We start from the raw sequence: 24480 nt of genomic DNA on the forward strand, positions 1-24480 counted from the left end.
AGCTGTTGGTATTTTTTAATATTATTTTCGATTTTTTTCTTTTAGCATGGAGCTTTGAAATGCTCCCTTTTTCATTTTTTAAACTTATTTTTTATATGGTTTTCGGCGGTTGAAAATGGCGGAATTTAAAAAATAACAAAACAACAGTAATATTCATTTGATTGTCATATGACAGTCAGTAGTGACAACATGATTAAATCGGATTAACTGTTCTCGCATACATAAAATTCCTTTGAGAATTATGTATCTGTCTCACATGCATAATGGTATCTGCTGTATGTTCTTTTGTTCTGTACCAGGTGTCCGAAGCTTTCCCAGTTTGATTCCTTTTTCATGATTATAGGCTGTCTTTGGGAACATGCGGACATGCGTGAGCGAACAAAGGAACATACATAAATTTGAGTATCAATGTTTACGTCATCGCAGGATCAGCATTGTCAATTACAAGTGTGAGTGTATTAGTAAAACTATCAGCGTTTCTTGTAGGGATATTGAACTCTTAAAGCAAATGCAAAAACGCTTTAATTTTTCTAGATGTGATATACAAGTTTTATGTCCAATTACTCCCGACAAGGTATTAGCAGTAACCGAAACTTCTATAATACCGTTAATAAATAACTTTACGTACTTGATAAAGAGCGATCAAGATACCATTGTTACACAATGTAAGCTTTTAAGACTGTTAAATTGTGATTTTAAGCCTGATATAGACGTTTTAGCTTTTTGGGAAAAGGTAAGCTTTAATAGAAATGGCATGAACGAAAATTGTTTTGAAGAATTGCTTGGTTTTGTATATGATTTACTGAGTGTGCCACATAGTTCGGCGGCCGCAGAGCGAACATTTTTTGAATTTTCTCTTACTAAAACCAAATTGCGCAATAAATTGGAGTTTATTTCAATCAACCACATAATGTTAGCCAAAGAAATTTATACGCAAAACCCAGGTCCTCATTACGTTTGGTCGGTGAAAGACATAGGCTGGTCCTAGAAAAATTATACAATGAGCTATATAAAACTGTTTTTATTATACGTTTTTTTCGATGTAGCCCAGAATATATTATAAACATATATGCCTTAAGTTTTTAAATATATACACATTGATATGTGTATAAGACTGGAAAATATGCCCATATGTGATAAAATGTATTTAATTATCATCATCAATAATTATCATCAATTTTAATTGAAGCACATTTTGTTTGTTTGTAACGTCGTGTTGTTTTGTACTTGTTAAGTTATTGATTATTACATTCTTTGTTTACCACTAAATGAAAACTAATTTTGGTGCTTTTTTTTGAAATTTGGTCCTATTTTTCGACAAATTTTGGTCCCAAATGAAAACCGGCTGTGGCAACCGTGGTTGCTACTATGGTACAAGAAAGAGGGTAATTCCACTGTCAGTTATCGGTCGTGCTACCCTACCCGTTACAAAAAAAAAAAGTCGTTCATATATATATTATTTGAAAAATTAATGCAATTTTTTTGCTCTCTTAAAATTTCTGAAATCTTGACGGTGAGCTCTTGAAAGTGCAGCTCATTAATTGTGGTTTACTATTGAAAGCCGCGAAACCCGACATTTTTCTGCTCATCCTATTAAAGACCTGTAAGTATCGCTGGTAGTGGCCGTAAACTAAAAAAATACTCGAAATTTTGGCTTCACTTTAGCTTTAAAGCTGTATCTGAAGGTGGTTTTGTATTAACATACCATAATCTTAAACTTTGATATTTTAGTGCTTTAACCATGAAACGGCAGGTCGTATTAGGTTAGGTGAAAGAAAATTTTTCGTCACTTTATTAGTCGTCATAAGAAGTAAGCTACAATTCTTAGGAACATCACCAAACGATTCCAATGAACTTGCAAACTTCAATTCTGACACTACAATCCGCTAATCTTATACGGAGGCCTCTTCATATGCCCCCGAAATTTAGTTTGAGCGCTTTGTGAAACTGGTGTCTCACTGAATCTAGGTCAATATCCTGTAACAAGACGCGACAGGAAATAGGATTCAAAAGCTGTAAAATTACAACTATTTTTGAACATTTTGTAAATACATTTGAATTTGAAAAATAGGGAGAACAAAAATAGTGTTTATTTGTAATATCCTCTTCTTTATCTTTGAAGACATCAATATACTCAGCGTGCTTTACACACAGATTATATTAACTTTGATTGGATAACGGTTGGTTGTACAGGTATAAATGAATCGAGATAGATATAAACTATCATATATCAAAATCATCAGTGTCGAAAAAAAATTTGATTTAGCCATGTCCGTCCGTCTGCCCGTTAACACGATAACTTGAGTAAATATTGAGATATCTTCACCAAACTTGGTACAGGAGCTTATCTGGACACAGAATAGATTGATATTGAATCGGATGAAAACCACGCTCAATTTATATATATATAACATTTTGGAAAACACAAAAAACCTGATTATTTAGTAAATAATACACCTAAGATCTTGAAATTTGACATGTGGACTGATATTGAAACTCTTGATAATAATTTGAAAACATTTTTTAAAATAGGCGTGACACCACCCACTTGTGATAAAATCAATTTTACAAATATTATTAATCATAAATCAAAAATCGATAAACCTATCGTAACAAAATTCGGCAGAGAGGCTGCCTTTACTATGAGGAATGCTTTGAAAATTAACGAAATCGGTTAAGGACCACGCCCACTTTTATATAAAGGATTTTTGAAAGGGTCGTGGACGAATAAAATAAGCTATATCTTTGCAAAAAAGAGCTTTATATCAATGGTATTTCATTTCCCAAGTGGATTTATAACAATAAATAGGTTAAACTTCTAATTTTAAAAAAGGGGCGTGGCACCGCCCCTTTTATGATAACTCGAAGAAAAATTAACGGATCGTAATAAAATTTGGTACACGAATTTTCCCTATAGTAGAAAATATTTCTGGTAAAAATGGACGGGATCCGTTAAAGGCCACGGCAACTTAGATATAAAATACGTTTAAAAGGGTCGCCGAGTAGAATGATAAGCTATAACTTAGCAATAAATTGTTTTGAATCAATGATATTTCACTTATTGTAAGAGGAAACGTTGAGAAATTTTTTTCAAACGGGCGGTGCCAGGTGTTGTGTAGAAAAGTAATTTATCTGAAATGAAATGTGCAATTGGAGCTCACGCTGAGTATATAACAGGGATGCACCTTAACGTTAAGCTAATCGTTTATCAAAAGACTTCCACCGTTTCCGTTGAAACACTTCGAAATATTATCGATAAAGAAATTATCAAGATAAATTGTATTTCGTTTTTAACCGAAACGAAAAGCTTTCGTTAACGTTAAAAACGTTAATAAAAACGTGATAATTTATGTTTGAATTGTGCTGGCAATGCTATAGCCATGGTGAAGCCATAAGGTGGTAACGACTAGCGGGCATACACACAAACTCCATGTAATTTGTTTGTGTAATTCGTTGGTGGTAATGTCAAAAATACTCTGAGGAATGTTCGTACTGTCAAAATTCATGAGAAAAGTTGCAATCAGCTCGGCTAATGCTTTCACCTTTAATGACTCCGCCATCAATCAGCTTTGCCAGCATAGTTTGAAATTAATAATCAACATAAACGATTTGATTTCGTTTTGATATGGCAGAAAACGAAACAAAATCATTTCGTTAATTTGTCGTTCTTAACGTTAATAAACGAAACGAAATGACTTTGCTTCGTTTATTAACGTTAATTATCGTAACGAAATTATATCTGTTCGTTGGTTAAGCATGCCTGCTATATAATGTTTGGTTACATCCGAGCTTAGACACCTTTACTTGTTTTAAAATAAAAACCTGTGAACTAAAGTACTAATAATATTGTAGAGAATATAAACATTTCGATATATCACTATATTACTACATAAATGCACAACAACAGTAAACAGGAAGCCACACATTCGTACATGTAAATATCAAAGCAAGCAGCCACACATACATTTAAGAAGAGAATATTTCACATGCAAACATATAGCCAGGGGACCATCGAATACTACACTTTAAGGGTATAAATCAGAGTAGAAAAATTATCTGTACGCCAGTACCCGTAGGGGTACAGAGAGGACCTGCCCGAAATTACCCATAGGGGTACAAATAGGCCTTGTCCGACAGCCCCTGCTCAGGCGTCTTTAGCGGCGTTGGTAAACTATGGTCAAGTACGATAAAGTTTTGTTGGAACCAAACGCATCTTGCTAACAATTCACACTCAAGCCTTCGACTGGTAATGCAAAAGCGAGCAATAAACCTCAGAGGTTTATGAGGCATCGAACAGGAGTATTCCAAAGCAGAAGGTTCAGTAGCCATGCTAAAGGCTATCGCAGAAATTGTAAAAATCAAAAAGGAATCCTCATTAAAAATTTTTGTTTGTTTTATAAGTTCCTTCACTATCTCTGCTGCCTTAACATTTTGCGGCGGCTTATTAACAATTGTTTTACGGCGCTTCAGCGTTCAAATCATGGGCTCAGCTTGACATCTCTCCTTACATTCTTTGTCATCTATTATTAGTTTTTATTTCGGAGATGTTTTAATGTTCAAACTAATGTAAGCATTAGTGATATATTCACTAATCTTCTTGGATCGGGCAAAATATTTTATCACCACACCAGGTACAATTTTTCTTTTCCGCCTTCGGATTATTGTTCTCGGGGTCAATACGCGTCTTTTGACACAGGAAAGCCTCCACTATCATTAGGGTATCATTATTTTACCATTGGGGTTAGAAATGCGAGTGATCTCTATTTGAGTCCTTATAGATAAGAAAATGGCTTAGTCTTCATATGTTCCCATATACAGATGTACAAAGTGGATTGGTCCTATCGATCCTATCCTTTTTGGTATAACTGAGTACAATTAGTCTCTTCATAGGACATATTCAAACAAAACAGTTCAACTCATAGAAAGAGATCAAAACTGGCATTGGGCGCATACTCCTTTGCGACTCATCACGGATTCTTCCTACACTAATCGCATTTTTTGCAGGGTATTTACTCACACATATACAAGCATAAAGTGAGTACTAGATATATAAAGGAGAAATAAATAAGCAGCTGTTCGTGAAGTTATATACCTTAATAGAAATGGGCCAACGAGGTAACCGAGAGTATACAAGCAGCGCAAGCTGATGAATAATTAATCAGTTTGTCGTTTGCCCGCTTTTAGTGAATGACGCGTGTATTGTAATTGTGAAGTACTACTACTAAAGTAGAGCTGTAAATAAAGGAGATATTGCTATACTGAATATTTGAGTTATTTATTCGACAGTTCATCGATTCGAACGAGGAAGGTGCCAAATAACAGAATTTTCCAAAATTCGTTACAATACTATAAACTTCTAATATAGGCATATTGTAAAACACTCCCAATTACACTTCGAAATTACTATCTCTTACAAACATTTAATTGAACAACGGGAAGATAAATATTGTCATCAACAGAAACTTCAATAACCTGTTTTTAAATCAAAAATTAAAACCTCTAAATGACAATTACGAAAATTTTGCTTTGACTTCGATTTGAAAACTAATTGCTAGCATATGATTGTAGTATTATATGAGTATTTCGTATATGATTTATTTTTGATTTTTATTTATGACATTTGTATAAAGTTATCTGATGTTGCAGATAGTTTTTTAAAGTTTGATTGGATAACGGAACAGTTTATCAGCATCGATATAGATTTTGATTGGGCCATGCCCCAGTTGATACGACAACTTGAGCAAAAATTGGGATATCTTCACCAAATTTAGTACACGGATTTATTTGAGCTCAAAATATATTAGTATGAAAAATTATTCAAATTATATAATAGCTGCGCCTACTTTTTCGATATCGAAAACTTCGAAAAACGCAACATTGTATTCATAACAAATATTGGTAAAGTAACGAAACTTGGCGAGTGAATTAACTTTATAGTGCGAAATAGAAATTGGAAAATTTTGGAAAATGGGCGTGACGTTGCCCACATTTATTAGAATAATATTATTTTATGATTTAAAGTTCCAATAAAATGCGTAAATTTGTTTGAAATTACTTATTTTGCCTGGTCAGATACTCGTACCGAGATAGCTATTAAACGGCTTTATTTATCTTGACTCTGTGCAGCGGCCGGCCAGCAGGCCAGCATTGTCAACGAATTTTGTAATTAAAATTTAAGTAACTTTCCGATAAGCTACAAGCTTGAAACTAATATGAAACAAGTAAGGAAGGCTAAGTTCGGGTGTAACCGAACATAATATACTCAGTTGAGAGCTATGGAGACAAAATAAGGAAAATCAATCTGGGGTAACCCTGCAATGTGGTTGTATAATATGTGTATCAAATGAAAGGTATTAAAGAGTATTTTAAGAGAGAGTAGGCCATAGATCTATGGATGAACGCCATTTAGGGATATCGCCATAAAGGTAGACCAGGGCTGACTCTAGAATTTGTTTGTACGATATGGGTATCAAATGAAAAGTGTTACTGAGCATTTTAAGAGGGAGTGGGCCTTAGGTCTATCGGTGGACGCCTTTTCGAGATGTCCCCATTAAGGTGGACCAGGGGTGATTCTATAATGTGTTTGCACGATATGGGTATCAAATGAAAGCTGTTAATGAGTATTTTGAAAAGGAGTGATCCTTAGTTCCATAGGTGGACGCCGTTTCGAGATATCGCCATAAAGGTGGACCAGGGGTGTCTCTAGAATGTGTTTGTACGATATGGGAATCAAATGAAAGGTGTTACTGAGCATTTTAAGAGGGAGTGGGTATTAGGTCTATAGGTGGACGCCTTTTCGAGATATCGCCATTAGGGTGGGCCAGGGGTGACTCTAGAATGTTTGTACGGTATGGGTATCAAACGAAAGGTGTTACTGAGCATTTTAAGAGGGAGTGGGCATGAGGTCTATAGGTGGACGCCTTTTCGAGATATCGTCATTAGGGTGGGCCAGGGGTGACTCTAGAATGTGTTTGTACGATATGTGCATCAAACGAAAGGTGTTACTGAGCATTTTAAGAGGGAGTGGGCATTAGGTCTATAGGTGGACGCCTTTTCGAGATATCGCCATTAGGTTGGGCCAGGGGTGACTCTAGAATGTGTTTGTACGATATGGGTATCAAATGAAAGGTGGTAAGGAGTATTTTAAAAGGGAGTAATCCTTAGTTCTATAGGTGGACGCCTTTTCGAGATATCGCCATAAAGGTGGACCAAGGGTGACTCTAGAATGTTTGTACGATATGGGTATCAAACGAAAGGTGTTACTGAGCATTTTAAGAGGGAGTGGGCATTAGGTCTATAGGTGGACGCCTTTTCGAGATATCGCCATTAGGGTGGGCCAGGGTGACTCTAGAATGTGTTTGTACGATATGGGTATCAAATGAAAGGTGGTAATGAGTATTTTAAAAGGGAGTAATCCTTAGTTCTATAGGTGGACGCCTTTTCGAGATATCGCCATTAGGGTGGGCCAGGTGTGACTCTAGAATGTTTGTACGATATGGGTATCAAACGAAAGGTGTTACTGAGCATTTTAAGAGGGAGTGGGCATTATGTCTATAGGTGGACGCCTTTTCGAGATATCGCCATTAGGGTGGGCCAGGGTGACTCTAGAATGTGTTTGTACGATATGGGTATCAAATGAAAGGTGGTAATGAGTATTTTAAAAGGGAGTAATCCTTAGTTCTATAGGTGGACGCCTTTTCGAGATATCGCCATTAGGGTGGGCCAGGTGTGACTCTAGAATGTTTGTACGATATGGGTATCAAACGAAAGGTGTTACTGAGCATTTTAAGAGGGAGTGGGCATTAGGTCTATAGGTGGACGCCTTTTCGAGATATCGCCATTAGGGTGGGACAGGGGTGACTCTAGAATGTTTGTACGATATGGGTATCAAACGAAAGGTGTTACTGAGCAGTTTAAGAGGGAGTGGACATTAGGTCTATAGGTGGACGCCTTTTCGAGATATCGCCATTAGGTTGGGCCAGGGGTGACTCTAGAATGTGTTTGTACGATATGGGTATCAAATGAAAGGTGGTAAGGAGTATTTTAAAAGGGAGTCATCCTTAGTTCTATAGGTGGACGCCTTTTCGAGATATCGCCATAAAGCTGGACCAAGGGTGACTCTAGAATGTTTGTACGGTATGGGTATCAAACGAAAGGTGTTACTGAGCATTTTAAGAGGGAGTGGGCATTATGTCTATAGGTGGACGCCTTTTCGAGATATCGCCATTAGGGTGGGCCAGGGTGACTCTAGAATGTGTTTGTACGATATGGGTATCAAATGAAAGGTGGTAATGAGTATTTTAAAAGGGAGTAATCCTTAGTTCTATAGGTGGACGCCTTTTCGAGATATCGCCATTAGGGTGGGCCAGGTGTGACTCTAGAATGTTTGTACGATATGGGTATCAAACGAAAGGTGTTACTGAGCATTTTAAGAGGGAGTGGGCATTAGGTCTATAGGTGGACGCCTTTTCGAGATATCGCCATTAGGGTGGGACAGGGGTGACTCTAGAATGTTTGTACGATATGGGTATCAAACGAAAGGTGTTACTGAGCAGTTTAAGAGGGAGTGGACATTAGGTCTATAGGTGGACGCCTTTTCGAGATATCGCCATTAGGGTGGGCCAGGGGTGACTCTAGAATGTTTGTACGATATGGGTATCAAACGAAAGGTGTTACTGAGCATTTTAAGAGGGAGTGGACATTAGGTCTATAGGTGGACGCCTTTTCGAGATATCGCCATTAGGGTGGGCCAGGGTGACTCTAGAATGTGTTTGTACGATATGGGTATCAAATGAAAGGTGGTAATGAGTATTTTAAAAGGGAGTAATCCTTAGTTCTATAGGTGGACGCCTTTTCGAAATATCGCCATTAGGGTGGGCCAGGTGTGACTCTAGAATGTTTGTACGATATGGGTATCAAACGAAAGCTGTTACTGAGCATTTTAAGAGGGAGTGGGCATTAGGTCTATAGGTGGACGCCTTTTCGAGATATCGCCATTAGGGTGGGCCAGGGGTGACTCTAGAATGTTTGTACGATATGGGTATCAAACGAAAGGTGTTACTGAGCATTTTAAGAGGGAGTGGACACTAGGTCTATAGGTGGACGCTTTTTCGAGATATCGCCATTAGGGTGGGCCAGGGGTGACTCTAGAATGTTTGTACGATATGGGTATCAAACGAAAGGTGTTACTGAGCATTTTAAGAGGGAGGGGGCATTAGGTCTATAGGTGGATGCCTTTTCGAGATATCGCCATTAGGGTGGGACAGGGGTGACTCTGGTATGTTTTTGTACGATATGGATATCAAATTAAAGATATTAATGAGGGTTTTAAAAGCGAGTGGCCCTTAGATGTATATGTGAAGGCGTTCTCGCGATATCGACCAAAATGTGGACCAGGTGATCCAGAAAATCATCTGTCGGGTACTGCTAATTTATTTATATATGCAATACCACTAACAGTATTCCTGCCAAGATTCCAAGGGCTGTTGATTTCGCCTTGTAGAACTTTTTCATTTTCTTCTACTTAATATGGTAGGTGTCACACCCAATTTACAAAGTTTTTTCCAAAGTTATATTTTGCGTCAATAAACCAATCCAGTTACCATGTTTCATCACTTTTTTCATATTTGGTATAGAATTATGGCATTTTTTTCATTTTTCGTAATTTTCGATATCGATAAAGTGGGCGTGGTTATGGTCAGATTTCGCCCATTTTTTATACCAAGAAAAAGTGAGCTCAGTTAAGTACGTGGGCTAAGTTTAGTAAAGATATATCGGATTTTGCTCAAGTTATTGTGTTAATGGCCGAGCGGAAGGACAGACGGTGGACTGTGTATAAAAACTGGGCGTGGCTTCCACCGATTTCGCCCATTTTCACAGAGAACAGTTACCGTCATAGAATCTATGCTCCTACCAAATTTGAGAAGGATTGGTAAATTTTTGTTCGACTTATGGCAATAAAAGTATTCTAGACAAACTAAATGAAAATGGGCGGAGCCACGCCCATTTTGAAATTTTCTTTTATTTTTGTATTTTGTTGCATCATATCATTACTGGAGTTGAATTTTGACTTAATTTACTTATATACAGTAAAGATATTAAATTTTTTGTTAAAATTTGAATTTAAAAAATTTTTTTTTATAAAGTGGGCGTGTTCTTCATCCAATTTTGCTAATTTTTATATACATATACATATAGAGTAATAGTAGTAACGTTCCTGCCAAATTTCATCATGATATCTTCAACGACTGCCAAATTACAGCTTGCAAAACTTTTAAATTACCTTCTTGTAAAAGTGGGCGGTGCCACGCCCATTGTCCAAAATCTTACTAATTTTCTATTCTGCGTGATAACGTCAACCCATCTACCAGGTTTCGTCGCTTTATCTGTCTTTTGTAATGAGTTATCGCCCTTTTTCGGTTTTTCGAAATTTTCGATATCGAAAAAGTGGGCGTGGTTATAGTCTGATATCGTTCATTTTAAATAGCGATCTGAGATGAGTGCTCAGGAACCTACATACCAAATTTCATCAAGATACCTCAAAATTTACTCAAGTTATCGTGTTAACGGACGGACGGACGGACGGACGGACGGACATGGCTCAATCAAATTTTTTTTCGATCCTGATTATTTTGATATATGGAAGTCTATATCTATCTCGATTCCTTTATATATGTACAACCAACCGTTATCCAATCAAACTTAATATACTCTGTGAGCTCTGCTCAACTGAGTATAAAAAAACTCCGATAGGTGGCGCAATGATCAAGATATTCAAAAAAATCATATTTCTGGTCCGATTAGGGTCATATGTGGAACACATATTACATACATGAATAGAAAGCGACGTACGAAAAAAAATCCCGCTAGGTGCGGAAAGGATCGAGGTATTAAAAATACTTGTATTTGTGGTCCGATTTGGCTCATATTTGGAACAAATATTCCATACAGTCCGGTAGAATTGACATCAAAATATTTTGCATTTCGAGGAGGACAACCATACGCGGCACCGAGTCGAGTAGAGTCTTTGGAAGGATTATGTATTGAGGACCAAAATTGTAACAAATTGTCAGGAAAGAGTCCTAGTAACAATGAGTCACTAAATGAACTAAATAGGAGGAGAAATAATAGGCAATTAAATAAAGATTAAAAACTTGAAGATAAAATAATTATAAAAAATTGTTTAAACAGTTTTAATGAAAACAATTCTTACATTAAGTATTAATAATATTAAAAGCTAGAAAATAATTAGATATGTCCTAGTTACTAGTCATCACACTCCTCAGCAATCTAGACCGTTGATCACACAATTAAATAAAAGCGTTGGATGCGTGAAATTTCTAAAAATGTGGGGCGTAGCATAACCTGAATAAGGTTCAGTTGGTCTTATATATGACTATCGATAGAAATTTGATGCGTTCAACGCTTTTATTTAATTGTCTGATAGATTGATGAGGAGTGTGATGACTAGTACCTAGGACCTATTTAATTATTTTCTAGCTTTTCGTACACTGAAAGAAATGGTGCTAGTAAAATCAACAAATCGGTTCTGTTGTTTTTTACTTAACGGAAATTCGGTGAAATTGATCGAATTATGGTTGATTCGACCGAGTTCTTTGTTAAGCGAATAAATTAGTTTAGTCATTTCAACAGAAGAGAAATTGTCACTCTTAAGTTAAAAAAATTCTGTAAATTACACAGATTCCCAATCAACCTAACTGCTTTTTCTCTTAACACAACTGTCTTACAGAACATTTCAACAGCGATCAACTGTCAATACGTGAGTAAATTTCAAAGAGAGTTGTATGCTCACTGCGCTCTCTACTTTGTACTTATGGTGCTACTTGTTAAAAAAAAACACAAAAATAAGAAAACCATCAAATCGAAAAAACACTCAAAATGGGAAAGCAATACAAAACGAAAAAACCCTTTTTTGAATTAACTGTGCAAAAAATTATGAGATACCGGGACACCTATTTATCGGGTACAATTTTGCAACTTCTCTTCCAAGCGAAATGCAAAATTGCGCCCTCTTGTTGCAAAAGTTTTGCTTGAACGAACAGGATTTTTCCAAAGTTAGTAACATTTATTTCAAGTTTTTATAAATTTTCACTCACACGAACGAATCTAATAAGATAATAAAAAAAATCCTTTTTTAATGTTGATGTTTCCAACAAAATAAAAGTTTCAACTTAAAGTCTTGCGAAAATTAAACTTGCCGAATTACATGTAAAGTTACTCCATTGGTGAATTACCTTCCTGCGATTTGATTCTTTACTTTACTATAACTTCCAAGTTCTCTTTTTAAAATGTTATGTCAAATATTTATACTAAAAGTTTTGTTCGAAACAATCAAGTGTGGCAACTACATGCGAGAGAAGAAATTGAGAATGAGCCGAGCTGCAACTGAAAGAACTGAAAATCAGTTTTGTGACTACTATTTTCATTTCTATATTCATATGTATGTATATGTAGCAAGCATGCGAATTTATGTATTCACATATTTACGTATTTTTATGGCGGCCGCCGTGGTGTGATCGGAGCGTGCTCCGCCTACCACAACAAAGACCCTGGGTTCACACCCCGGGAAAAGCAGCATAAAAATTTTAGAAAGAAGCTTTTTCAGATAGAAGAAACATTTTCTAAGCGGAGTCGCTCCTCGACAGTGTTCGGCAAGCACTCCGAGTGTATTTCTGCCATGAAATGCTCTCAGTGAAAACTAATATGCCTTGCAGATGCCGTCCGGAGTCGGCACAAAGCAAGTAGATCGCGTCCCGCCAATCGGCCTAAAATCTCTTCGGAGGTTATCGCGCCTTACATTTATTTATTTATATGGCAACATAGGTGCTTTCATACAAAGCTGTCGCAACAACTTTTTTTTTTCATTCGATTACTAAATCGGTCAATTACGAATCAATGATTTGTGGGCAGTTGATTCAACAGCTTGTTGCGATGGATGAAAATTGACAGAAATTGAATTGACCCGTATTTCGGTTGATTTTACCAGTCTTTTTCTTTCAGTGTATTATTATTAATTCATGTAACTTGGGCCACCTAACGGCGTTTTTTTTTCATAGCTCTCTTTAGATCCATGTATATATTATGTGTTTCAAATATGAACCAAATCAGACCACAAAAACGATTTTTTTAAATATTTCGATCCATGCGCCACTTATTGGAGTTTTTTTTCTTGTTATTGCATTGTCATCGGGTAGTGAACTATATTCCAAGTTTCAAGGTTGTAGCTTATCGGGAAGTTACTTTAATTTCAATTACAAAATTCGTTCACAACGGCCGTGCAGCCGGCCATGCGGCCGGCCTGCCAAGTCAAGTTAAATAAAATCGCTTAAAAATATATTTTTTCGCATATTTCAGCTTTGATATTATTGAGAGTTCTTGACCATGATTCAATTTATAAAGGTTTGTTCTCCAATGATGACAGAGGTTTGACACTCCCAAATTGAAAAATCTGGATGGGTTGATTTTAGGAATTAAGGAAAACGGGGAATAATTCAATCCCCTTCAGTGAAAATTGTAGTAGAAAAGTACCTTTAGTAGTCTATTAGTAGAGATAACATGTAAATGCCAACAGGGTTTGGGGGAAATAGTTCACAACTCAATATTTCGTGAAATGATAAAGAGTTATGTTGGTTTGGTCATTCTTTCAGAATATGTTTGAAGAATGCGGTACGGTAGAATTTTTCTCAAAAACACGCTATCTCAAAATTTGTTTCAAAAAATCCCTATCTGGGTATAAGTTCAATGCATTTTGACATCAGAGGGCGTTAATGAAAAGTATTCTGAGATAAGACGTTCTTCAATCTAATTCTCGTATAGGGCGTTTTTGTGACAAATCCTGAAATGGAAATTTTTGAAAAATATTTTGACATAGGATGATTTTGAACAGGCAGCCGATATTGGGTGATAATCTAGTCAGCATCCGCAATGAACTGCCAAATAAAAAATAAAAGAAAATGGCTTATTGTCTTAGAACTTTATATTCGTTCCTTGAATTTGACAGAAGGGTTAAGTTTTTGTGCGGTCCTGCTACACAGGGAGTATTCACCTTTTTATTTTGAAATTTCAGAAAGCTTTTTCCCGTTAAGTATTCATGAAAAAATTACGGATAAACCGTTAATTTAGAATATTCGGAACACGTTCGTTTGATACTACCTTACGAGGTCCGAATATATCAAATAATTGTATACATAAAGTTCCAAAAATAAACCGATTCCCCAAATTCTTAAAGGGAGACGAATATTCCGAACATAAGGAATGAATAAGTTAACATGCTCATTGAGTGCATTCCGGTATGGCACTCTCTTTATTTACTAATGACATTTTTACGTAAATCGATTCACTTGTGGAGTTTTTGACGTTGAACGCTGAATTTTGAATTGGTTTAGGTTTCGTATGTTTATAGGTTTACGAATGTGCACGATTTCTTGTTGTCAGTACTTTTCATAAAATCTTTGTTCAGCCACACTAATAGACAATGGCATAGGTAATAAATTCACCATAAAATTAAAAAAAAGAATTGTTCTACACTTAAAGAAAAAGACTAGTAAAATCAAACGAAATACGTGTCAATTCAACCGAAATTTCTGTCAATCTTTATCCATCGCAACAAGATGTTGAATCAACTGCGCACAAATCGTTGATTCGTAATTGACCGTTTTAGTAGTCAAATGAACAAAAAAAAATTGTTCCGACAAAAAAAAAAAAAATAATAAATGTAAGGCGCGATAACCTCCGAAGATATCTAAGGCCGATCCAATTTGCGTCTTGCTCCTTTTTAATTTTTACTAGAAATTGGGGGGACGGGACCTACTTGTTTTATGCCGACTCCGAGCGGCATCTGCGAGGCAGATGAGTTTTCACTGACAGCTTTTCATGGCAAAAATACACTCGGTGTGCTTGCCAAACACTGCCGAGGGGCGACTCCGCTTAGAAAAATTGTCTTCAATTGAAAAATCTTATTTCTAAAATTTTGATGTTGCTTTTCCCGGGGTGCGAACCCAGAGCATTCGTTGTGGTAGGCGGAGCACGCTACCATCACACCACGGTGGCACTTACTAAACGAACTACAATTGGGCTTACATCAAATATGCTGGCACACATTATACACTTTATTATTTTGTTTTATTAAACATACTTGCACCAAATTTTATATTTTATAATTTATTTAATTTATAGGTTTGAACTTCGCTTTGCAAATAGAAATGGAAATAGTAGTCACAAAACTGTTTCTCAATTCTTTCAGTTGCAGCTTAGCTCATTCTCAATATCCTCTCTCGCATGTAGTTGCCACACTTGATTGTTTCCAACAAAACTTTTAGTATAAATGTTTGACGTAACATTTTAATAGAGAACTTGTAAGTTATATAAAAGTAAAAAATCAAATCGCAGGAATGTAATTCACCACTGGAGTAACCTTACATGTAATTCGGCAAGTTTAATTTTCGTAACACTTTAAGTTGAAACGATTGCAAAACAACTCAAACTTTTATGTTGTCTGAAACATCAACATTAAAAAAGGACGTTTTTTATTATCTTATTAGATACGTTCGCGTGAGTGAAAATTCGTAAAAACTTGAACAAAATGTTACTAACTTTGGAAAAATCTTGTTCGTTCAAACAAAACTTTTGCAACAAGAGGGCACAATTTTGCATTTCGCTAGGAGGTGAAGTTGCAAACTTGTACCCGATAAATAGGTGTCCCGGTATATCATAATTTTTTGCACAGTAAATTCAAAAAAGGGCTTTTCGTTTTGTATTGATAACTGAAAAATTATAATTTTTTTTCCATTTTGTGTGTTTTTTCGATTTGATGGTTTTCTTATTTTGGTGTTTTTTTTTTTTTTTTTAACAAGTGGCACTATTGTCATAAGTACAAAGTAGAGAGCGCAGTGAGCGTAAAATTCTCTTTGAAATTTGTTCATGTATTGACTGTTGATCGCTGTTGAAATGACCAGTGAGATCAGTTGTGTTAACAAAAAAATCAGTTAGATTGATTAGGAATCTGTCAATTTTACAGAATTTTGTTAACTTAAGAGCGACAATTTCTGTTCTGTTCAAATGACTAAACTAATTTGTTCGTTTGACAAAGAACTCGGTCGAATTTACCGTAATTCGATCAATTTCACCGAATCTCCGTTAAGTCAAAAACAACAGAATATATTTTTTGATTTTACTAGCACCATTTCTTTCAGTGTAAGGAATTATGCAGTTCAGTACTTATCATGTATTTGTAAACTGAGTGCTTCCTGTTTCTACTACTATTATATTTCGAAAAATCGCAAACAACACAGTTAACGGCATGGTATAAAAAAGAAGGTAGTTTCACTCAAAATTTTTTGACGTATTTGGGGATTTTTGAAGTTTCATAATGTTTGTTCTTTCGCTAGAAGCGTTGCCATACCATTACTGTTTAAGTCGAAATTGTGGATTTTCGGGATAGAAATTTCCTTCAGCATGAAAACGCAATGGTCATCTGAGACAATAATAATATGCTTTAGCACGATTTATGTGCATACATATCTATTGAGAATCAGTAAAACATACAATTTTATTGAAAAATTGTGGATAATGACTCATATCTTTATGGCAGCTTGACCCCTAGACAGAAAAAATACACGAAAAATCCTGTTGTTCTAGCATGGCTCTATTATTATACCTCTACAGTGGATATTTCTCAAGTCATGTTGAGAAAAAGTGTACCTCCAAAGTCTGCAGGGAGTGGTAGGTAATTAATTTGTTACGTTTGTGGGATTCCACATCCATGTTAATGCTAAAAGGGCACATAATGTGTATAGGAGGGGCTTTCCCCAAAGTGACCCCTGGTACAACGCGCAAAAGAACTCTCATAACTAGTGGTAACCTGCAGAGCTACAGAGCATGTGGACTTGTATCCAATTTATTCAATTTCAATTTCATGCGTTTACGTATGCTAAACTCTTTAGAAATTGCGGTTTCGGTTTATAAGGACCTACTTTGTGCAATCAATTCACAAACGTGTAAATTTTGTCAACATGTTCTGAGCATATGTACGGACACTTAATAAGGCTATATTCCCTTTCTTTTTTATTTAAAATAATTATGAAAGTAATTTAGTCGTATCCGTTAATATGGTATCCATCAAAATTAGAAAAATTCGTAACATTTTTCAATCTGGTAGCTCGTTTTTGGTGAAATTGTCATTGTCCCCGCAAAAGTCAAGTGGCTAACGTTACACTGAATGGAACTACCTCCATTTTTTGTATCATGGTTAACGGATATCAATTCGATTTGGGAGCAAAATGGCTGAAATTGTCAAAAAATTTGTCAGCCGAGCAAACCTCTTGTAATTGAATATATCTTAAATATAAGTATATGTGGTATCACAGAGCTGTATATATAATGTTCGGTTTCCCCCGAACTTGGACTTCCTTGCTTGTTAACAAAACATTTTAAGTACCCACAACGTTCACCATGTCAGTGTTCAGCACTGATTTTTTCATAAATAATTTATAGTAGAGCAACAATTTTTTACCATTTTCAAACTGCATTCACAATTTTTCCTCGCCTTTGAATTAATATGAAATTTCACTTTCAGCGATGTACGTACATAAATGCAAATTCGCGTATTCCGGCTAAGCCATCCGTGCCATTGATATCTGACCACAACGATGCGAATTCAAACTGCACTGTTTTCAAATAGGAATATCAATACGAATTGTGCTGGCGTTGTAATGAACCGTTATTGGAAATGCAATTTTCTGAATGTTTTACATTCTTGTTCGATGTGCATGTTTTCAAATGAATTTCAATTAACTTTGTTTATGTGCGAGTTTGTTTAAATGTTAGATGCATATATACATACATATCTACACATAAACAGAACACGTGCATAAAAACGAGGATTTTATCGCGTTTAATAAGGACGCTACTACATTTTATTAGCACAAGCAAGTGGATGGGTGTGTTATAGTTTTACATAGACCCATTAATTAGATATAAAATATGGTAACAAAAAACTTGCAAAGAATGGAAAATGCACAGTGGCTATAGCAATGACTTATACTGGGTCTAGCTTTGATTCCAAAAACGCTTAGCCAAATAGCAACAAGTTAAACAAGTAAGGAAGGCTAAGTTCGGGTGTAACCGAACATTACATACTCAGCTGCCAAATTACAGCTTGCAAAACTTTTAAATTACCTTCTTTTAAAAGTGGGCGGTGCCACGCCCATTGTCCTACATTTTACTAATTTTCTATTCTGCGTCATAAGGTCAACCCACCTACCAAGTTTCATCGCTTTATCCGTCTTTGGTAATGAATTAGCACTTTTTCGGTTTTTCGAAATTTTCGATATCGAAAAAGTGGGCGTGGTTGTAGTCCGATTTCGTTAATTTAAATAGCGATCCGAGATAAGTGCCCAGGAGTTACATACCAAATTTCATTAAGATACCTCACAATTTACTCAAGTTATCGTGTTTACGGACAGACGGACGGACATGGCTAAAAAATTTCTTTTTTCGCCCCTATCATTTTGATATATAGAAATCTATATATATCTCGATTAGTTTATGCCGTTGGGGGGTACCGTTATGCGAACAAAATTAATATACTCTGTGAGCTCTTCTCAGCTGAGTATAAAAATTAACAAAAGCTACTTAATCGATGATCACGAAAATTAAATTATTTTCAGACAATAACTTTTTTCAAGATTTCATTGCAAAACCCGTATCTATTCGAAAGCTGGCCGTCGTCGTGGTACGTGCTCCCCGCCACTACAACGAGGATCCTGGATTCAGCTACCGGGCAAAGTAACATCAATAATTCAGAAACAAGTTTTTCTAATCGGAGTCGGCCTTCGGAAGTGATTTGGCATGCACTCGGAATGTATTTCTGCCATAGAAACCTTTTCAGTGAAAATTCATCTGCCTTGCAAATACCGCTCAGAGTCGGCATAATACATAAAGGTCCGATTCCGCAAATTTGTAGGGAAAATAAAAAGGAGTATTATTGAAATTGTAGCAGAAGGCTTCAGTTGTTAGGGCGGCAAAGCTGCCAGATCTCGAGGCAGCAATTAATCTAGGTCCTAGAAAACTTCTAGTATTTGCCAAGAGGACGGAGTTGTTCTGTAACATAAGTCCTGGTTCCTGACTGGGGTTCTTCCGTTTGGTCGTCAAACAAATTCTGGTAACACTATGGACAAATTCAGTCTATGTGAGGTCTCTATTGACCGGCCAGTTCATTTTAACCTAACGTACAAGTTTTCATCGATATTCTGTAACGAAAGTCCAAGGAAACTTAAATTGAACTAAACAGATATCGATATTAAAACCGTTGGTTCCACACTGTAGTTGAAGAAATTGTTGGTGTTATATGCAGGACATATATTGCGTATGTCAGGGTTGATTCTGGAGAAGTAAGCGTTTAACCTATTACAGTATCCAGGTGAAGTTGTGCCGGAGTGGGGCATGTCTTCCTTGGAAGTCTGCTTTCCTGAACTGCGATTTCCGGGTATTTGATATTGAGGGCGCGGTTCGCCGGCCATTTATTGGCCGACTCTTTGTGGATAACTCTAAGGGCCGTTTTTGGTTCAAAATACTAGATTTATGTGTGTCGGATTTCTTCGTAATGCTATCAGATATGCCTTTTATGTTCCTGGGCAGCGGTGTCATTTCAATCCAATGCCTTTTAGGATGCCCACGTAGCTGAGCATCTAACGGGAGCTATTTGTTCAGCATTCCCTTTATGGGGCGGGGGGGGGGGTCTCCCCGCCCCACTATAAATAATGAAATAAAAAGACATATTGTCGCAGTTAAGAGCATAAGTCTGCAGAATTCTACAGTTTGTTTCTTTTAAGCTCGACGACCATATCGGAGACTGGTGGCATAAGTGTCTGGCCAACTGCTCGTTTTTTTGTCTTTGCCCTAAGTGCTGCCAGCGAGATACTTGAGGTTTTGTTTATGGCTCTAAACTTTGGATGCAGTTGCGGTTCATGCAACCGAAATACAGGTCATAACCGAAAGTCACTCGCTGTATTTTTGGGTACCAGAGAGCCGGTAGTGAATTACTGACATTTGCTTTATCCACTTTGTAAATAAGGTCGACGAGGGGTTGGTCGGTAATTGGTAAAATTATGCTTGCTTATTATACAGCAAAGCTCGTCAATGTAGCGGCCAGAACCTGTTACCATTATCGTAAAGTCCTCGTGAAAGGGAAAAATGGCAACTCTTTATGGTGGGAGAGGGATCTTCGTAATATAAAAATTTTACAAAAATGGGAATAGCACACAGACATGAGGCATCCCATGTTTAGTTCTTTTTTGTTTTGATGCTACGCTTGTGACCTAGACTAATACCTGTCGTCTACCTAAACAATTTGCGGTCCACGTTGGCGGAAGGTTGCACCTTTCCAGGTCTTGAAGTAAGGTGTTGCGATTGACTGTGAAAAAATCTTTGGACAAGTTTATTATTCCCGCATTTCCGTCTGTTATACGACTACTTTCTTACTAATAACCTTCATCCGATTCCGGTATTATCCGGAGCCCTTTTTACCTATAGCTATTATGTTATAATAGATACTCCGAATAGATACTTGCCACCAAAACTGAGTCTACCTTGAAGCTGACGGTGTAGTTTCGTATGCCTTTACCAATGATCGTGCTTCACTTCCCTGCTGTTCCTACTTAGGTAATAGTAAGGAGTAACGCAGTACAGAAACTTACTTACTTAATTGGTGTTTAACCGTTTAAATGGTTACGACCTTCCAACAAGGCGCGCCAATCTCTTTTTCTCTCTGCCGACGCACCAAGGGAGTTTAATCCTTTTTCACCTGGTCCTTCCAGCGCAGTGGGGGACGTCCTCTACTTCTGCTTCAATGGGCGTGTTCCGATAGAAACCCTTTCTTGGTCGGAGCGTCATCTTTCATTCGCATAACATAGCCTAGCCAGCGCAGCCGCTGCGTTTTAATTCCCTGCACTATGTTGATGTTGGCGTAGAGCTCGTACAGCTCATTGTTAAATCTTCTTCGGTACTTGCCATCGCAAACGCGTAGAGGTCCATAAATGTTTCGAAGAACTTTTCTCTCGAACACTCACAGAGCCGCTTCATCTGATGTTGTCATGGTCCATGCTTCTGCACCATATAGCAGGACGGGTACAGTAAGTGACTTGTAGAGTATGATTTTCGTTTGCCAAGAGAGGACTTTATTTTTCAACTTCTATTTAGGAGATTAAAACTCCTTCTCAGAACAAAGTATGTTAACAAGAAGGACACTGCTATTACCTTGTTGTGCAGCTGTTCAGCACCTAGACTCGCTGATTGAAGATGTTGTGTTCAGGAAATTTTTCAAGGGGATGCTAGCGATATTTACTACTTCTTCAACGCAATTGTTTAACCTAGGCGTGGCGACAATTCTTCAGCATAAGAACAATCTAATCTCGGAGACTCGTGCGGAAAAAAATATCTAGTACTCAGGTAACCTTTTCTTTGGCTAATATTTTCTTCATTAGCGCGCAGCACATGGCGTCGTTTCTCCTGCTTGCGCTGCCCTTCCAGGACCGATCGGGAAGTAGAATCTATATCAATTTTCAAGGCTCAGCTGCTGATCCTTCGAACAATGTGCTTAACAAGAACCTTATTTGCATGTTTCTTGGCCTCAATCCCCACAAACCGTATTAAGTTCTGGGAGCTTTAATTGACTTACATGATATTGATGAATTTTTGTCTTTGCAACGCGTAAGCTTTTTTAAAATATTCTCTCATAGAGGTTCTAAAAGAGATCTTTAGACGAACTGTCAATTCCATTACAGGGCGCCAAAGTTTGTATCCCTCTACGAAGGAAACATTTTTCTACTCTTTGATATTAGACAGCTTTGTACGCTAGTATGAATTTTTCTAGAGACTTAAGTGATACGGTAGACCTGTCTATATGAAGAGTTTTACGATGATAATACATGAGATTTTTTCGACAGTTCCCAGTTCCTTACTAAAAGATCGTGAAACTCAGTTGCTAATGCAACATCAAGGACTGCCGTATCCTTGATGTCATCTGTGGTTATTGCTCCAAAAACTCAAGTTAAACAAACTGAGATATATATGTAAGGTTCCCGCTTTCAGGCCTCCTTCGAATGTGTGAAAACCGTTGTGAAGATCAGGTTGTCTTTTACTGCTTTAAGGACCATCGAGTCGACGAGGACCCTCTGGTGAAACGCACTGAATACGGTGAGTCTAACTTAACTGCTGAAGTCCATAAAGATAAACGCCTGGAGACGTGAGTGACTTTTTTAAAATGTAATGTTAGCACTAGGGCTTTTCTGATTTCGTGCATCACAGCATTCTTACCACTGTCCACTTGATCTCAGGCAAGACAGAATATTGTGTGGCGACGCCTGTCTCCAGTGCAAGCTTCAACACAGTCATTCCTTGGAATGATCAGCTCTTTCAGGGAAGGGTTGAAGTTGGAAGGGAGCAATACTGCATCTTGTTGCAATCTGGGGTAGTCGCGATTACGTATGCGGTGAGTGGGATGATATCCAGTGCTACTATAGTTAGATACTTTGAAACCTACAATTAGCTTCCTCGCAATTGCCTCGAAATATTCTGGGATACCGATCTCTCGGAAAACTAGCATTCAAAACTCTTAATCCGCGTAGACACAACTGAACCGGATATCTAGGTCTGTCGGGTATTCGAAGTCCCTCTGGCCACCTGTGGTTTGCTTCTGCACAGCTGAGTCTCGAGTCAACTTCTGCAAACTATGTGCAGACACTAACTTTGCAGGATATGAAGAAGTTTTCTGTTCAGATCCGTAGGCAGGCAGTCTGCCAAAAACATTGGGCTCATCAAGTCTATTACATTCTTGGGGATTCGGGTCCTCCCAAGTCACATATCAATGAGAATCCCTGCGGTACGTCACAAAAATGTTTGATTAGTCCCTTCTTCTGCAGCTGCGTGGATGATGATATCATCATATTTTCATGCATGATTGAAACACTTTTGCCAGAACTAGACGAAAGTATGTAAGTCTCGGCTAACTCTGATTTTAGATGGAATTTGCAAAGGTCGATACTAGTTAAAAACAAGTAAGGAAGGCTAAGTTCGGGTGTAACCGAACATTACATACTCAGTTGAGAGCTATGGTGACAACATAAGGGAAAATAACCATGTAGGAAAGTGAACCGAGGGTAACCCTGGAATGTGTGTGTATGACATGAGTATCAAATGAAAGGTATTAAAGAGTATTTTACGAGGGAGTGGGCTAAAGTTCTATAGGTGGACGCCATTTAGGGATATCGCCATAAAGGTGGACCAGGGCTGACTATAGAATTTGTTTGTACGATATGGGTATCAAATGAAAGGTGTTAATGAGAATTTTAAAAGGGAGTGGGCCTTAGTTCTATGGGTGGACGCCTTTTCGATATATCGCCATAAAGGTGGACCAGGGTGACCCAGAACATCATCTGTCGGATACCGCCAATTTATTTATTAAATATGTAATACCACGAACAGTATTCCTGCCAAGATTTCAAGGCTTTTTTATTTCGCCATGCAGAACTTTTTCATTTTCTTCTACTTTACATGGTTGGTGTCACACCCATTTTACAAAGTTTTTTTCTAAAGTTATATTTTGCGTCAATAAACCAATCCAATCACCACGTTTCATCCCTTTTTTCGTATTTGGTATAGAATTATGGCATTTTTTTCATTTTTCGTAATTTTCGATATCGAAAAAGTGGCCGTCGTCCACCCATTTTTTATACCAATGCAAAGTGAGTTCAGATAAGTACGTGAAGTGAGTTTAGTAAAGATACATCGATTTTTGCTCAACTTATCGTGTTAATGGCCGAACGGAAGGACAGACGGTCTACTGTCTATAAAAACTGGGCGTGGCTTCAACCGATTTCGCTCTTTTTCACAGAAATAAGTTATCGTCCTAGAATCTAATCCCTTACCAAATTTCACATGGATTGGTAAATTTTTGTTCGACTTACGGCATTAAAATTATCCTAGACAAATTAAACGAAAAAGGGCGGAGCCACGCCCATTTTGAAATTTTCTTTTATTTTTGTATTTTGTTGCACCATATCATTACTGGAGTTGAATCTTGGCATAATTTACTTATATACTGTAAAGATATTAAATTTTTTGTTAAAATATGACTTAAAAAAAATTTTTTTTTAAAGTGGGTGTGGTCGTTCTCTGATTTTGCTAATTTTTATTAGGCATACATATAGTAATAGGAGTAACGTTCCTGCCAAATTTCATCATGATATCTCCAACGACTGCGAAATTACAGCTTGAAAAACTTTTAAATTACGTTCTTTTAAAAGTGGGCGATGCCACGCCCGTTGTCCAAAATTTTATTAATTTTCTATTCTGCGTCATAAGTTCAACGCACCTACCAAGTTACATCGCTTTATCCGTCTTTGGTAGTGAATTATCGCAGTTTTTCGGTTTTTCGAAATTTTCAATATCGAAAAAGTGGGCGTG

General features: G+C 37.1%; 1 protein-coding gene across 1 annotated transcript in view; it reads right to left on the reverse strand.

Moving 5' to 3' along the window:
* Positions 1–17630, reverse strand: part of Tmc (Transmembrane channel-like) — a 135233-nt gene extending 117603 nt beyond the window's left edge. The window contains exon 1 of the mRNA XM_067757311.1: positions 17531–17630. Coding sequence (XP_067613412.1) covers positions 17531–17533 — 3 coding nt within the window. The 5' untranslated portion in view covers positions 17534–17630. The remainder of the gene's footprint in view (positions 1–17530) is intronic.
* Positions 17631–24480: the final 6850 nt, after the last annotated feature.

Source organism: Eurosta solidaginis, chromosome 5 (genome assembly GCF_040869045.1).
Source record: "Eurosta solidaginis isolate ZX-2024a chromosome 5, ASM4086904v1, whole genome shotgun sequence".
Lineage (NCBI taxonomy): Eukaryota > Metazoa > Arthropoda > Insecta > Diptera > Tephritidae > Eurosta > Eurosta solidaginis.